Source organism: Squalius cephalus (assembly GCF_949319135.1).
Source record: "Squalius cephalus genome assembly, chromosome: 21".
NCBI lineage: Eukaryota > Metazoa > Chordata > Actinopteri > Cypriniformes > Leuciscidae > Squalius > Squalius cephalus.
In genome coordinates, this window is record NC_137142.1 from 35655717 (window position 1) to 35673216 (window position 17500).

The 17500-nt window shown below is 47.0% G+C and overlaps 2 protein-coding genes across 2 annotated transcripts in view; one reads left to right on the top strand and one right to left on the bottom strand.

The window, feature by feature from the left end:
• The window catches only part of LOC307148890 (phosphofurin acidic cluster sorting protein 2), a 43776-nt gene extending 31953 nt beyond the window's left edge, over positions 1–11823 (bottom strand). Inside the window, exon 1 of the mRNA XM_079854817.1 lies at positions 11503–11823. Within this exon, the coding sequence (XP_079710943.1) occupies positions 11503–11726 (224 nt within the window). The 5' untranslated portion in view covers positions 11727–11823. The remainder of the gene's footprint in view (positions 1–11502) is intronic.
• Positions 11824–14504: 2681 nt separating this feature from the next.
• The window catches only part of lbh (LBH regulator of WNT signaling pathway), a 20495-nt gene continuing 17499 nt past the window's right edge, over positions 14505–17500 (top strand). Inside the window, exon 1 of the mRNA XM_079854849.1 lies at positions 14505–14863. The gene's annotated coding sequence lies outside the window, so the exon portion shown is untranslated. The remainder of the gene's footprint in view (positions 14864–17500) is intronic.

Sequence of the window (17500 nt, forward strand, 5' to 3'; positions counted from 1 at the left end):
GATTTATATGCCGCGTCCTACAATCCCAGACACACAGATCCACATCACAGACTGTAAGCATTAAAATCAGATCAAAACACGCTTTCATACGATCATTAATGGAGAATATGATCATGTCAGGTAAAGGTTAGGTTAAAATAATGCCTTAAAATTTCTGGATGTTATCTTTGACATACTAGCCATTTTATGATTTACTTTGTGTTTTGTTGTTTGTCATTAAAAAATAAATAAAATAAGAACTCTGACAACTCTGTGACAACATGCCCCGAGCGAACACAGTGGAAATCCTCCGGATATTCAGAAGATCTGAAAGAGTCCAGCAGAGCGTGTGATGATCAGACTGTGTGTTTCAGAGAGCGTGAATAACCCGAGACACGTGAGCGGATCCGAGCCGGTCCTGAAAGAGTCGAACACAAGAGAAGAGCAGAAACACACTCGTGTCTGCAAGCCTTTCTCTGCCAGCATGTCAAAATCAGCCGATCAGATTTCGCTCTCCTTCTGACGTATGAAGAGGATCTGATTATAATATTATATTACCGGCCCTTAATCTGCACGTTTACACACACCAGCCGACATTTGGTTCCACACGCGCCAACAGAGACCAGTTCTAACGCACTGATGAAGATCCAGCAGAGCCTGAAGCTGTTCTGTGGTTGAGCTCAGACGAGCACTGAACACTATTGACCAGAACATGTCACCGCTGTCTTATAAAGACCTCAGGAACTGTGGACACTTGTGGAGAAGTGAAACATGATGATGAGATGATCAGTGTAACTCCACAACAACTACAGAAATGTCTCCACTAACATTCAGAAGCTCTTCCTGAGTCTCTCCGTAAGGCTGCACTCGCTACTGGTTATTCTGGGATTCTGGATGAGGGAGATTGGCCTGTTCTGTTATTGCCGGAGTTTCTGAAGCTCGTGTAAAGACTCCGCCCTCTTCTGAATGGAGGCGGAGCTAAAGCTCATTTGCATTTAAAGGGACACACACAAAAGCGGTGCGTTTCTGCTCAGACCCAAAAAGGGGCAAATTTGACAAGCTCTAATAAATGATCTGGTATTTTGAGCTGAAATTTCACAGACACATTCTGGGGACACCATAGATTTATATTACATCTGGTGAAATGGGGCATAATATGACACCTTTAAATTTGACTGTTGGTTGTAGCATGAAAATATCCTGTAACTTTCAGAAAACTAACGTCAAACAAATCCTGCAGTTTCTGAAGTCGTCAGACAGATGAACATCAGCACACGCGTGATCGAGAGAGATCATCGTCCGTTCCTCAACACTGTTACTGCTCAACTCAAGAGAAGAGTAAAACATGTAACGAGTGTGAAAGAGGAGAAAGTAAACAGTGTTTCTGTGCTAAAAACTCTTAGTCAGGAGATTTCTGTTAACAGAAAACAGACAGAAGAAGAAAAAGCTGGACACAAAACAATCAATAAAAGAAGAGAAAGTCAAAGCTCAGCGAGAAGAAACTGCTCTTGTTTCACTTCAGTGTCAATAAAACAAGCCAAAGATCTATAGATGTTCTCTGAAGAACACGGATGCCGTTTGTGGCTTTAAATCAGTGAAAGAAATCACAAGATCTGTGAGTGTGAACTCTTAAAGTCCCCATCAAACCAAAATGAACAATTCTTGTTTTATTTATGTAATATTGCAGTGTTTATTCTAAATGATTTATAGGTGCACATCATCATTATTGTGTTAGTAATCTTGAATCAGAATAAGTTCCTCTTGCAGCATCTCTTCTCTTCTCTGATGACGAGGGCGGGGCTTTAACCTGTCACTCACATGAGATAAGCCAATAGCAAACCACAACCATCCAAACATCCAATCTCCCCACGGACACAATCAAGCCCCGCCCACATCTGTTCTTGTTCCAGAAACGTTTCACTCGGATATACGGCCCAATAGAGGAGAAACTTCTGTTTTATGTCGACTTTAATGTCCCTGAGTGAATGAGACGTCGCTGCACGCCTGAAGAAGCTTTCGCTCGCAAGATTTGCTCTGAGCGCAGATGTTTTGTCCTTGAAATAAATGGCCTGCTGAAACAACAAGCACAGGAGAGAGAGAGAGAGAGAGAGAGAGAGAGAGAGAGAGAGAGAGAGAGAGAGAGAGAGAGAGAGAATATATAATATTATTATTATAGATATAATGTTAAAGATATAACATTTTTAGTAAAAAGATTTTAAAAAAAGCAGCTAGAAGGAGCGCAACATACTGAATGATGGTGGATCAGCTGATGCGTTTGCAGTGTTAAAGGGGTTAATAAAATCCCGTATAGAGTTTCGCTGTTACATGTTGGTTAATGACTTGTATTTCCAGATGTAAATGTATTTGCGATGTTGACTCTGATGGCTGTCTTCAAATTTATGCATGAGTGAAGTTTGATTGTAAAGGAAAGGAAAGAAAAAGGGAAAAAGAGGGAAAACCTTTCTTTTTTCTTTTTTCTTTTTTTTTGTTTGCGTTTCTAAGATGTTATTTCACATCTTGAGACTCTGTTTTTGAAATCTTTTCCTTTTTGGGACAATCTTTTCCTTTTAGCCTGCCCAAATAAATGTCTTTATAAAACATGAACTTCTTTTAGTTTCCTGCTGTATTTAGGGCCATAAATAAAAAAAACATAGGCATAAAAACATCCCCCAGGGTCTGACACCACTCCTCTGGTTTGATAAATAATGGCTTTAGCCTAAAACAGTTCAAAAACAAATGAAAAACTTTTTCCTGAGAGAGAAAAACTGAGAGGAAGAGAGAGAGAAGAGAGACGCATCCAAACTCTTCCGACGCCACGATCCCATAAACATTCTGGAGCAGGAACACGCTTCAGATAAAAACAAGCCAAAATAAACACGACTGTGTGATTCCTGAACGGATGGGAAACTTCTGGACTCACACACACATACATACACACACACACACACACACACACACACACTGGTACCGGTTCCTCCATCAGCGGTCAGTCAGAGTTAGAGTCGCTGACACGGTGAGTTTACACCGGCTTTACTGTGTCTGCCGCTTACAAGCAGCTTACGGCGGGTTTGTTTACAGCACACCAGGATTTAGTGCATCAGATTAGAAGCTCACGTACCGCACACAACACACACACTGTATTGCCAAAAGTAGGCATACAGACGCTTCTACACACATTTCACTTTACAATCACACTTCTCTGTCTGGCAATCCGATGGTCAATCTGGGTTTGGCGGTTGCCAGGACAACAGTACTTGCCTGACCGCATTGTGCCAAGTGTAAAGTTTGGTGGCGGGGGGGTGATGGTCTGGGGTTGTTTGGTGGAGGGGGGGTGATGGTGTGGGGTTGTTTGGTGGAGGGGGGGTGATGGTGTGGGGTTGTTTGGCGGGGGGTGATGGTGTGGGGATGTTTGGTGGGGAGGCTGATGGTGTGGGGATGTTTGGTGGGGGGGTGATGGTGTGGGGATGTTTGGTGGGGGGGTGATGGTGTGGGGATGTTTGGTGGGGGGGTGATGGTGTGGGGTTGTTTGGCGGAGGGGGGGTGATGGTGTGGGGTTGTTTGGCGGGGGAGTGATGGTGTGGGGATGTTTGGTGGGGGGGGGTGATGGTGTGGGGATGTTTGGTGGGGGTGTGATGGTGTGGGGTTGTTTGGCGGGGGGGTGATGGTGTGGGGTTGTTTGGCGGGGGGGTGATGGTGTGGTGATGTTTGGCGGGGGGGTGATGGTGTGGGGATGTTTGGCGGGGGGGTGATGGTGTGTGGTTGTTTGGCGGAGGGGGGGTGATGGTGTGTGGTTGTTTGGCGGGGAGTGATGGTGTGGGGATGTTTGGCGGGGGGTGATGGTGTGGGGTTGTTTGGCGGGGGGGTGATGGTGTGGTGATGTTTGGCGGGGGGGTGATGGTGTGGGGATGTTTGGCGGGGGGGTGATGGTGTGGGGATGTTTGGTGGGGGGGTGATGGTGTGGGGTTGTTTGGTGGGGGGGTGATGGTGTGGGGTTGTTTGGCGGAGGGGTGATGGTGTGGTGATGTTTGGCGGGGGGTGATGGTGTGGGGTTGTTTGGCGGGGGGGTGATGGTGTGGTGATGTTTGGCGGGGGGGTGATGGTGTGGGGATGTTTGGCGGGGGGGTGATGGTGTGTGGTTGTTTGGCGGAGGGGGGGTGATGGTGTGTGGTTGTTTGGCGGGGAGTGATGGTGTGGGGATGTTTGGCGGGGGGTGATGGTGTGGGGTTGTTTGGCGGGGGGGTGATGGTGTGGGGATGTTTGGCGGGGGGGTGATGGTGTGGGGATGTTTGGTGGGGAGGTGATGGTGTGGGGTTGTTTGGCGGAGGGGGGTGATGGTGTGGGGTTGTTTGGCGGGGAGTGATGGTGTGGGGATGTTTGGTGGGGGGGGTGATGGTGTGGGGATGTTTGGTGGGGGGGTGATGGTGTGGGGTTGTTTGGCGGAGGGGGGGTGATGGTGTGGTGATGTTTGGCGGGGGGGTGATGGTGTGGGGTTGTTTGGCGGAGGGGTGATGGTGTGGTGATGTTTGGCGGGGGGTGATGGTGTGTGGTTGTTTGGCGGGGGGTGATGGTGTGGGGTTGTTTGGTGGAGGGGGGGTGATGGTGTGGGGATGTTTGGCGGGGGGTGATGGTGTGGGGATGTTTGGCGGGGGGGTGATGGTGTGGGGTTGTTTGGGGGGATGTTTGGTGGAGGGGGGGTGATGGTGTGGGGTTGTTTGGTGGAGGGGGGGGTGATGGTGTGGGGTTGTTTGGTGGAGGGGGGGTGATGGTGTGGGATGTTTGGTGGAGGGGGGGTGATGGTGTGGGGTTGTTTGGTGGAGGGGGGGTGATGGTGTGGGGATGTTTGGCGGGGAGTGATGGTGTGGGGATGTTTGGCGGAGGGGGGGTGATGGTGTGGGGTTGTTTGGTGGAGGGGGGTGATGGTGTGGGGATGTTTGGCGAGGAGTGATGGTGTGGGGATGTTTGGCGGAGGGGGGGTGATGGTGTGGGGTTGTTTGGCGGAGGGGGGGTGATGGTGTGGGGTTGTTTGGTGGAGGGGGGGTGATGGTGTGGGGATGTTTGGCGGGGGTGATGGTGTGCGGATGTTTGGCGGGGGGTGATGGTGTGGGGATGTTTGGCGGGGGGGTGATGGTGTGGGGTTGTTTGGTGGGGGGGGTGATGGTGTGGGGATGTTTGGCGGGGGGGTAATGGTGTGGGGATGTTTGGTGGAGGGGGGGTGATGGTGTGGGGTTGTTTGGTGGGGGGGTGATGGTGTGGGATTGTTTGGTGGCGGGGGGGTGATGGTGTGGTGATGTTTGGCGGGGGGGTGATGGTGTGGGGATGTTTGGCGGAGGGGTGATGGTGTGGGGTTGTTTGGTGGGGGGGTGATGGTGTGGGGATGTTTGGCGGGGGGTGATGGTGTGGGGTTGTTTGGTGGCGGGGGGTGATGGTGTGGGGATGTTTGGCGGGGGGTGATGGTGTGGGGATGTTTGGCGGAGGGGTGATGGTGTGGGGTTGTTTGGCGGGGAGTGATGGTGTGGGGATGTTTGGTGGGGGGGGTGATGGTGTGGGGATGTTTGGTGGGGGGGTGATGGTGTGGGGTTGTTTGGCGGAGGGGGGGTGATGGTGTGGTGCTGTTTGGCGGGGGGGGTGATGGTGTGGGTTTGTTTGGCGGAGGGGTGATGGTGTGGTGATGTTTGGCGGGGGGTGATGGTGTGGGGTTGTTTGGTGGGGGGGTGATGGTGTGGGGATGTTTGGCGGAGGGGGGGTGATGGTGTGGGGATGTTTGGCGGGGGGTGATTGTGTGGGGATGTTTGGCGGGGGTTGATGGTGTGGGGATGTTTGGCGGGGGTGATGGTGTGGGGATGTTTGGCGGGGGGGTGATGGTGTGGGGTTGTTTGGCGGAGGGGTGATGGTGTGGTGATGTTTGGCGGGGGGTGATGGTGTGGGGTTGTTTGGCGGGGGGGTGATGGTGTGGGGTTGTTTGGCGGGGGGGGTGATGGTGTGGGGATGTTTGGCGGGGGGGTGATGGTGTGGGGATGTTTGGTGGGGGGGTGATGGTGTGGGGTTGTTTGGCGGAGGGGGGGTGATGGTGTGGGGATGTTTGGCGGGGGGGTGATGGTGTGGGGTTGTTTGGCGGGGGGGGTGATGGTGTGGGGATGTTTGGCGGGGGGGTGATGGTGTGGGGATGTTTGGTGAGGGGGTGATGGTGTGGGGTTGTTTGGCGGAGGGGGGGTGATGGTGTGGTGATGTTTGGCGGGGGGGGTGATGGTGTGAGGATGTTTGGTGGGGGGGTGATGGTGTGGGGTTGTTTGGCGGGGGGGGGTGATGGTGTGGGGTTGTTTGGCGGGGGGGTGATGGTGTGGGGATGTTTGGTGGGGGGGTGATGGTGTGGGGTTGTTTGGCGGAGGGGGGGTGATGGTGTGGGGATGTTTGGTGGGGGGGTGATGGTGTGGGGTTGTTTGGCGGAGGGGGGTGATGGTGTGGTGATGTTTGGCGGGGGGGGTGATGGTGTGAGGATGTTTGGTGGGGGGGTGATGGTGTGGGGTTGTTTGGCGGGGGGGGGTGATGGTGTGGGGTTGTTTGGCGGGGGGGTGATGGTGTGGGGATGTTTGGTGGGGGGGTGATGGTGTGGGGTTGTTTGGCGGAGGGGGGGTGATGGTGTGGGGATGTTTGGTGGGGGGGTGATGGTGTGGGGTTGTTTGGCGGAGGGGGGGTGATGGTGTGGTGATGTTTGGCGGGGGGGGTGATGGTGTGAGGATGTTTGGTGGGGGGGTGATGGTGTAGGGTTGTTTGGCGGGGGGGGTGATGGTGTGGGGTTGTTTGGCGGGGGGGTGATGGTGTGGGGTTGTTTGGCGGGGGGGGTGATGGTGTGGGGATGTTTGGCGGGGGGGTGATGGTGTGGGGATGTTTGGTGGGGGGGTGATGGTGTGGGGTTGTTTGGCGGAGGGGGGGTGATGGTGTGGGGATGTTTGGCGGGGGGGTGATGGTGTGGGGTTGTTTGGCGGGGGGGGGTGATGGTGTGGGGATGTTTGGCGGGGGGGTGATGGTGTGGGGATGTTTGGTGAGGGGGTGATGGTGTGGGGTTGTTTGGCGGAGGGGGGGTGATGGTGTGGTGATGTTTGGCGGGGGGGGTGATGGTGTGAGGATGTTTGGTGGGGGGGTGATGGTGTGGGGTTGTTTGGCGGGGGGGGGTGATGGTGTGGGGTTGTTTGGCGGGGGGGTGATGGTGTGGGGATGTTTGGTGGGGGGGTGATGGTGTGGGGTTGTTTGGCGGAGGGGGGTGATGGTGTGGGGTTGTTTGGCGGGGGGGGGTGATGGTGTGGGGTTGTTTGGCGGAGGGGGGGTGATGGTGTGGGGATGTTTGGTGGGGGGGTGATGGTGTGGGGTTGTTTGGCGGAGGGGGGTGATGGTGTGGGGTTGTTTGGCGGAGGGGGGTGATGGTGTGGGGTTGTTTGGTGGAGGGGGGGTGATGGTGTGGGGTTGTTTGGCGGGGGGGTGATGGTGTGGGGATGTTTGGCGGGGGGGTGATGGTGTGGGGATGTTTGGCGGGGGGGTGATGGTGTGGGGTTGTTTGGCGGAGGGGGGTGATGGTGTGGGGTTGTTTGGCGGAGGGGGGTGATGGTGTGGGGTTGTTTGGTGGAGGGGGGGTGATGGTGTGGGGTTGTTTGGCGGGGGGGTGATGGTGTGGGGATGTTTGGCGGGGGGGTGATGGTGTGGGGATGTTTGGCGGGGGGGTGATGGTGTGGGGTTGTTTGGCGGAGGGGGGTGATGGTGGGGCTCGGCCTCTTAGTTCCAGTGAAATTCCATATTAAACCCTCCGGATCAGGAATGGGATGTCATTAAAGTTCATGTGCATGTAAAGCCAGATGTCGCAAAACTTTTGGCAATATAGTGTATATGTGGTGAAGAGTCTGTCTGCAACACACTGCCGTTCCTCGAGCTCGCAACGCCATGGACACGGGTCGATTCCCAGAGAACGCATGATAAAAAGCATCAATGCTTTATGCCTCTCGTCTGAGCGGATGTCATTTATATAATGTTTTGTGTTTGTAAAGCAAAATAATGCTTTCGAATATTATAAATCATGAAAAACAGCTTAAACAATGACTTATAGACACACATCCCTGTCTGCGTGAATCAAGCCGTCATTAGTTCCTCGTTACGCTGAGAAGAACACACGGATATCGCAGAGGAAAATGATTCGCAACACAATGTGAATCCTCTGATTAGATTTGAGCTAATCCGCTGACTGCACTGTTCTCCGCTGAATCCTGTGGGGTCGCTGTGTCCAGTTTATATACGGCCTACGGGTAACACAGATCCAGGATCAGTCCGACTGTGGTCGTTCAGCCGCACTGGTTATGACGTGACGAGCAGCGAGTACAGGAAACACACTCCAGTTCCGGGTCGTGTGTGTGTGTGTGTGTGTGTGTGTGTGTGTGAGAGTGTGTGTGTGTGTCGAGCTTTATTTCTACAGCGCTTTATATAATACAGATCGTTTCAGAGAAGCTTTACTGGGATAACAGGGAAATAACAATCAATGATGCAAACTATAGTGTCACTATTCAGACCTTATCTGTCAGCCATATTAGTAATATTACTAAATATTGAGTGTACACACACACACACACACACACACACACACACACACACACACACACACACACACACTCAATGATCTGAATGCTCTTGTTCTGCTGGAGTGATTCACACACTGGCCTTCATTCACTCATTCTGAAATATTAAACACACACTTCATATCGCCTCGTTACATCACGTCCTGTGAGCCGGATAATAACCTGTTCATTTATTCACAAACTCTTCTATGACGAACATGTTTTAATATACATTACATTAATGATGTTCATAACTAAAGGGAAGGTTTTCTTCTAAGGCCATTTAATAACACCAATATCATCATGTGTAATCCACTGATCACTCTCAGCCTGAACATGAACACACAGATGATGCTCGAGCTCTGAGATTAGCGGGAGCATCTGATCGGCCTCACACACACTTACACACACACACACACACACTCACACTCACACTCACACTCACACTCACACACACTCACACACACTCTCACACACTCTCACACACACTCACACACACTCACTCACACTCACTCACACTCACACTCACTCACACTCACACACACTCACACACACTCTCACACACACTCACACACACTCACTCACACACACACACACTCACACACACTCTCACACACTCTCACACACACTCACACACACTCACACACACTCACACACACACACACACACACACTCACACTCACACACACACACACACACACACACACACACACACTCACACAGGTACAGATACACACACATTCATTCATACACTCACACACACTCACATACTTACACAGATACACACACATTCATTCACTCTCACACACACACACACACACACACACACACACACACACACACACACACACACACACACACTCACACACACTCACACTCACACACACTCACACACACTCACACAGACACAGACACAGATACACACACATTCATTCACTCTCTCACACACACACACACACACACACTTACACAAACACAGATACACTATCACACACATACACACACATACACACACACACACACACTTACACAAACACAGATACACTCTCTCACACACACACACACACACACACACACAGGGATTACTCTGCTCAGAGACACATCTGGGTCAGCTCTGAGTAATGGAGCCGCACATCTGGAGCTCAGTCAGTTTCTGCTCAGTTTTTATAATCCATCAGTGTTTCTGTGCAAAGAAACACACACACACACACACACACAGAGAGAGAGAGAGAGAGAGAGTGATGGGAAGAGTCTCACACTGCCTGTGCTTCGTCAACCCACTATCATGACGGGGGTGAAAGAAAACATTCAGGAATTCCTCAGGGAGAGTCGGATCCAGGAGGAAACGGGAAACACAAGAACTGAGTCAATCCAGTGATGCGGATCGAGCAACGACGAACACACACACCAGCAGACGCTTCATCCAGAGCAACGACGAACACACACACCAGCAGACGCTTCATCCAGAGCAACGACGAACACACACACCAGCAGACGCTTCATCCAGAGCAACGACGAACACACACACCAGCAGACGCTTCATCCAGAGCAACGACGAACACACACACCAGCAGACGCTTCATCCAGAGCAACGACGAACACACACACCAGCAGACGCTTCATCCAGAGCAACGACGAACACACACACCAGCAGACGCTTCATCCAGAGCAACGACGAACACACACACCAGCAGACGCTTCATCCAGAGCACCTTCTAAATCTCCTGAGCTGCAGGAGTGTGTGTGTGTGTGTGTGTGTGTGTGTGTGTGTGTGTGTGTGTGTGTGTGTGTGTGTGTGTGTGTGTGTGTGTGTGTGAGAACTCATCAGTCGTGAGAAGCTGTTCAAGACAAACACACACAGATGCACACAAACACACGACACAACGCTAACCGAAGCTCATGAACCGTGATCTTCTCTACAGTCGTTCTCCAGACACACACTCACTGTCAGACCTGACGCCTGTCTTCTGTGGGACACACACACTCACTGTCAGACCTGACGCCTGTCTTCTGTGGGACACACACACTCACTGTCAGACCTGACGCCTGTCTTCTGTGGGACACACACTAGATATCCGGAGCAAAACACATTTTGGACCCCATTGAGTTCAATGCTATAGGGCAGGGTTCACCAATCTCGGTCCTGGAGAGCCGCTGTCCTGCAGAGTTTAGCTCCAACCCCAATTAAACACACCTGAACCAGCTAATCAAGGTCTCACTAGGCATACTAGACACTTTCAAACAGGTGTTGGAGCTGAACTCTGCAGGACAGCGGCCCTCCAGGACCGAGATTGGTGAACCCTGCTATAGGGGGAAAAGCACTGAGACATTTCAAAACATCTTTTGTGTTTGACAGGTTTGAACGGCATGAGGGTGTGGAAGAGCATGTACGCCACATCAGGAAAACAATCATGCGTTGGTAAATCTTAATTATGACACAAATCGAAATTATGGCATAAAACTAAAAATGTAATTATGACATAAAAAGTCATGATTTCAACTTCCATCTCATACTTTTAACTTCTTATCTCATAATTAGGACTTTTTATGTCACAATTTCGACCTTATCTCATAATTTTGACTTTTGTTATTTTGATTTTTTTATGTCATAATTAAGATTTAGCAAAACATGGGATTCCATATGAAGGCGAGTAAATGATGACAGAATGATGATTTGACTTTCACATGTAAATATTAGACTGCACGAATATGATCTCCAGTGCCATATGTGTTAAAATCACTGTTTATATGATCAACACTGTTCCAGTGTGCTGTGGTAGACATGATGTCATACTGTCAAACTTCACTCACATCAGTAACCGCGACCAGCAGTGATGCAGGACATCAGTAAACAAACAAACAAACAGCTCACGCTCTCTCTCTCTCACACACACACACACACACACACACACACACACACAGCTCGTACCGGGGCACGCAGCTCGGAGAGGAGCGGTCGATGTCCCAGGTGGCGAAGAGGTTCATGGACACGGGCATGGCCCCGGAGAGCCCGGACCCTGAGAGCCCCGCGCCGGGCGCTGGACCCCCCGGAGCCCCCGGAGCCGCTGCAGGGAGAGCCGCTCCTCCTCCACCGCTGGCCGGGTTCAGGAAAGCGGCCCGAAGCCCTCCTCTCTCCAGCGCTGCCGCCATCATCCCTCAGCTCAAGCACACACTGCTCTCTCTCTCTCTCTGAGTCTCTGAGTCTCAGTCTATCTCTCTGCCGCGGCGCTGAGACTCTGAACGGACTCGGTCTGATTCTCCGGAGCACATGAGTCTCTGGGCGGAGCTTCTGCACACGCGCGTGCGCAATCTGACCTACAGGGGGCGCGCATCCTCATCGGACCTCAATACACACAATAATAAGAATAATAATGATAATAACAAATAATAAGAATAATAATTATTATTATTAAAATAAATGAATAACAATAGTAACATTAATAATAAGTTATAAGACTAGTTGGACCAGGGAGAGGACTAGTTAGACCAGGTAGAGGACTAGTTAGACTATGAAGAGGACTAGTTGGACTAGACCATGAAGAGGACTACCATGAAGAGGACTAGTTGGACCAGGAACATGACTAGTTAGACCATGAAGAGGACTAGTTGGACTAGGTAGAGGACTAGTTAGACCATGAAGAGGACTAGTTGGACTAGTTAGAGGACTACTTGGACCAGGTAGAGGTTAGACCATGAAGAGGACTAGTTGGACAAGGTAGAGGACTAGTTAGACTATGTAGAAGACTAGTTGGACCAGGTAGAGGACTAGTTAGACCAGGTAGAGGACTAGTTAGACCATGAAGAGGACTAGTTGGACTAGGAAGAGGACTAGTTAGACTATGAAGTGGACTACTTGGACCAGGTATAGTTAGACCAGGAAGAGGACTAGTTAGACTATGAAGAGGACTAGTTGGACCAGGAAGATGACTAGTTGTAGACACAGAAAATCTCACAGTAAAACAAGCAGCTGTGAAAAATATGATACACCAGTGTTTTGCCAGATGAGTTTATCTATGTATCATCTTTATGTCTCTTTCCTTTTATAACTGTAACATCCTTATATCTATTTTATAACTGTATATATATATTTTTTTTTCTTGCTTTTATTTTATGATTATTTTAATTCCTTTCTGTAAAACACTTTGAATTGCCATAGTGTATGAAATGTGAAATGTGTCTATATAAATCCAGGACCAGGAAGAGGACTAGTTTGACCAGGAAGAGGACTAGTTGACCAGGGAGAGGACTAGTTGGACCAGGAAGAGGACTAGTTGGACCAGGAAGAGGACTAGTTGGACCAGGAAGAGGACTAGTTGACCAGGGAGAGGACTAGTTGACCAGGGAGAGGACTAGTTGGACCAGGAAGAGGACTAGTTGGACCAGGAGAGGACTAGTTGGACCAGGAAGAGGACTAGATGGGTGAGAAAGAGGACTAGTTGGACCAGGGAGAGGACTAGTTTGACCAGGAAGAGGACTAGTTGACCAGGGAGAGGACTATTTGGACCTTTGTTTTATTTTGCACACTTCGAACCAAAGGCCATGTATGTTTGTCTGTTTGGTTTTGTTGCTCACTGACAGCAATTTCATATTTAATTGCTTATAAACCAGCAATTCTGTCTCTTACTGTTTTTTCTCAGTTGTAAACTCTATGAAGTATTGATGACTCCTTCACTTGATTGTGTCTCCATCTAGTGGAGAGCCTGGATCACAGCAGCTCATCAAATCATGTATTCATATGGATTCATGTAATGCTCCTGTTGTTAGTGTTTTATAGGTCAGTGTGTTATTATGAGTGACATGTATGTTTTCTGAACGAGAACTGTTGAGTGTTATGGTGGAACGAGCTTATTTTGAGACATTGTTTTGTTGGTCTGAGTGAGTTTTGGAGGTGAGATTAACTGTTGGTAATGCGGACTGAAGAGTTCTGAACATGTGGAAAAACTGTAATAGGTCACAACACAACTAACAGTAGTACAATAAAAATGCTATAAAAGTTTTTTTTTTTAATCAAAGTTTAACATTAGGAATTTAAGATGCATTGTTTCAAACAGTTAGACCAGCATATACTCACATCTGCTCATAAATGAGCTCAAGTTTTTGAATATGTTGGAGACAAATAACAATAAACCCATTTTCACCTGACATGCCAATGACACTTCAGAGAAGATGAAGAGCAGGAATGATTTATCAATCCAAACATAAAAATGGAACATTTAAAACAGTTTTCATGTTTTAAAATGTAGTTAAACAAAACAATAAAATACCAAATTAACAACTCATTTCAAATTTCATTTTTAAAAAGCTTTATTGGTTCTTCTCTGACAATATGAAGAGACTGTGAGGAGAAAGTAACAGTAAAAGTTGCACTTTGTTCCCATGATGGACAAAAACCATCAAAAGGAAAATAAAAGAAACAGGACTCTTTTGAAAACATAAAATTGTATTATTGAGTCCTAATGTGTTGGAAAATGGTAAACTTTATTAAGAGGAAGGTACATGTAGTTGTACAGCTAGGAGGAATTTATATAGGCCTATTGATATGGGATGGAAAAGAAACAAATCATTTATATATATATGAGGAAATGCTTTTAAACAATAGCTTTCAAAAAGCTGACGTCACCACTTAATACAGACAGTGACGTTTCGTTCTTGTCATTTAACGCTAATTCAATTTATTTATTTATTTTTTAATACTGTGTGAACAGTGACACTGACAGTGTGGCATTTGTTTGGAGTGAATCGTTAAACTAAAAAGCGGGATGGAAATGAATTATATAGATACACTGGATATTAATTTCTATAAAAGCAGCGGTATTTATTTGGACAGAAAGAGCGCTATTTCTCTTTACGTAGATCGACCCTCAAACGAGCCACTGTTGTCCTGTGTGGGCGTGGCTATAGCGACTAGAGCCACGCCTCCTCTATAAATGCGCGCGAGCAGCCGCTGATGCGGGAGATGATGATCGAGCCGCAAGTGAAACGCGTGTGTGACGCCCGTGTTCTGTAGAGTTCTGGACTAAACGCCCGTGTTCTGTAGAGTTCTGGACTAAACGCGTGTGTTCTGTAGAGTTCTGGACTAAACGCGTGTGTTCTGTAGAGTTCTGGACTAAACGCGTGTCTGACGCTCGTGTTCTGTAGAGTTCTGGACTAAACGCGTGTCTGACGCCCGTGTTCTGTAGAGTTCTGGACTAAACGCGTGTCTGACGCCCGTGTTCTGTAGAGTTCTGTAGAGTTCTGGACTAAACGCGTGTCGGACGCTCGCCTCTGATGAGCTCGCGACTCTGTCACAGGTAAGATCCCTCATTACCTCAGACTGATGTGTAGTTGTGTGTTGTGTAGTTTGACAGCTGTGTGTGTGTGTGATCGAGGGCACTCGCTAGTGTTCCTGTCTAGGCTACTCTACAGTGTTCAACACTCAGAGTTAGAGATGTTTTCATCAGCTCATGTTCAACCTGAGTCACTCTTCATCCTTCTGACTAGTCTATCGAAGGTTTACATCTATTTACATCTGTATCATCATCATCTTCATCTTCATCATCATCTCCATCACTGATGAAAGTTGATCTGTTCCTCAGAGCTTCTCTGAGGCCTTTCCTCTCTTTGATTCACTATAACTCAAACACACGTTCCTCTCAGGCTCTTCATCAACAGAGCATCATTAGTGAAGTTTAGCTTTATTGTTTCTAGTCCTTCATCTGTGATCTAATCTTCCATGTTGCTGATCAATATCCTGTATATACAGTACCAGTCAAAAGTTTGGAAACATTACTATTTTTAATGTTTTTGAAAGAAGTCTCTTATGCTCATCAAGCCTGCAGTTAAAAAAAAAAAAAAAACACACAAAAAAAAAACAGTAATATTATGAAATATTATTACAATTTAAAATAATGGTTCTCTTTTTTAATATATTTTAAAATGTAATTTATTTTTGTGATGCAAAGCTGAATTTTCATCAGCAAGTACTCCAGTCTTTGGTGTCTTATGATCCTTCAGAAATCACTCTAATATGATGATTTGATACTCAGTTATTATCAATGATGGAAACAGTTGTGCCGTTTAATATATTTTTTTGGAACACTTTTTTCAGGATTCATTGATGAGTAAAACGTTAACAGCATTTATTCATAAAAACAGCATTTATTCAAAATAAAAACATTTCTAACAATATAAATCGTTACCATCACCTTTTATCAATTTAACGCATCCTTGTTGAATTAAAGTACTAATTTCTTAAAAAAAAATAGTTATTGTTCCCAAACTTTTGAACGGTAGTGTATATTGTTACAAAAGATTTCTATTCTAAATAAATACAGTTCTTTTTAACTTTTTATTCATCAAATAATCCTGAAAAAAGTATCTCAGGTTATAAAAAAATATTAAGCAGCACAACTGTTTCCAACATTGATCATAAATCATCATATTAGAATGATTTCTGAAGGATCATAAGACACCAAAGACTGGAGTACTTGCTGATGAAAATTCAGCTTTGCATCACAAAAATAAATTAAATTTTAAAGTATATTAAAAAAGAGAACCATTATTTTAAATTGCAATAATATTTCATAATATTACTGTTTTTTTAGTTTTGTTTTTAGTTTTTGTTTTAACTGCAGGCTTGATGAGCATAAGAGACTTCTTTCAAAAACATTAAAAATAGTAATGTTTCCAAACGTTTGACTGGTACTGTATATAGACAGTCATTCCTGAGATGAGGGCAGTTCCTCAGACATGCTTGCTTTGACTAACAGAAAGGTCCGTCAGCTTAAGGGAACAACCGTGTTCTTCTTCAGATCTCAGATCAGTGTTAGTGTTGCGAACTTCAGTCATCAGCTCAAGTGGCATCAGTTCACAGTAATGGCCTTGGCAACACCCTAGCAACAGTTCATACAGCAGCGTACTATAGTAGATGTCCGTCTGAAGCCGAGGAGACGTTGGTTCAGTGATTATGAACAGATGCACTCTGGGTAATGGTGTGTCCAGGGTGATTACAAACAGATGCACTCTGGGTAATGGTGTGTCCAGGGTGATTATGAACAGATGCACTCTGGGTAATGGTGTGTCCAGGGTGATTATGAACAGATGCACTCTGGGTAATGGTGTGTCCAGGGTGATTATGAACAGATGCACTCTGGGTAATGGTGTGTCCAGGGTGATTATGAACAGATGCACTCTGGGTAATGGTGTGTCCACGGTGATTATGAACAGATGCACTCTGGGTAATGGTGTGTCCACGGTGATTATGAACAGATGCACTCTGGGTAATGGTGTGTTCGGAGCGTTCGGAGTCGGTGAGATGTTTAATGTTTCTGAAAGAGTCTAATGCAGTTATTAGATCAACATTTCTGAAATTATTATTATGTCTGTTGAATGTATTGTAAACTTCAGAATACAGCTGTGATCCGCACTCAAAATAACGCATGTTTCGGCTCGTCAGTGCGTTAGATAATTAACCCATCCATTTAAACAATTCATTATTTTGACATCATCAAGATTAGTGAATGTTGAACATTTGAGGTTTTCAAAATCACTGTCAGCTTCAATTAAATATGTTCAACAACAATTATCCACATACAGTATAATCTTTTAAAGCATATTAATCACATACACAAATAATTTAGATGAAACAAGAAATACTTTTCCCATATTTAAAAAAATGTAACAATTAGACAAACTAAAAATGCTTCTAAATCAGGGAACAGATCAAATACAGAGAGATAATGATTGAAGTCATCAGACATACATCGTCATTAATCAACATCCTAACAGAATATTTAATTTAACTTATAATATTTGAATATATAATACATTGATCCGTCAGTTCAGGGGTCGTGATGATTCTCCAGTGTGTGTGTGTGTGAGTGTGTGTGTGTGTGTGTGTGTGCGTGTGTGTGTGGGCGAGGACTTCATCATATAGAGGACTTATATCT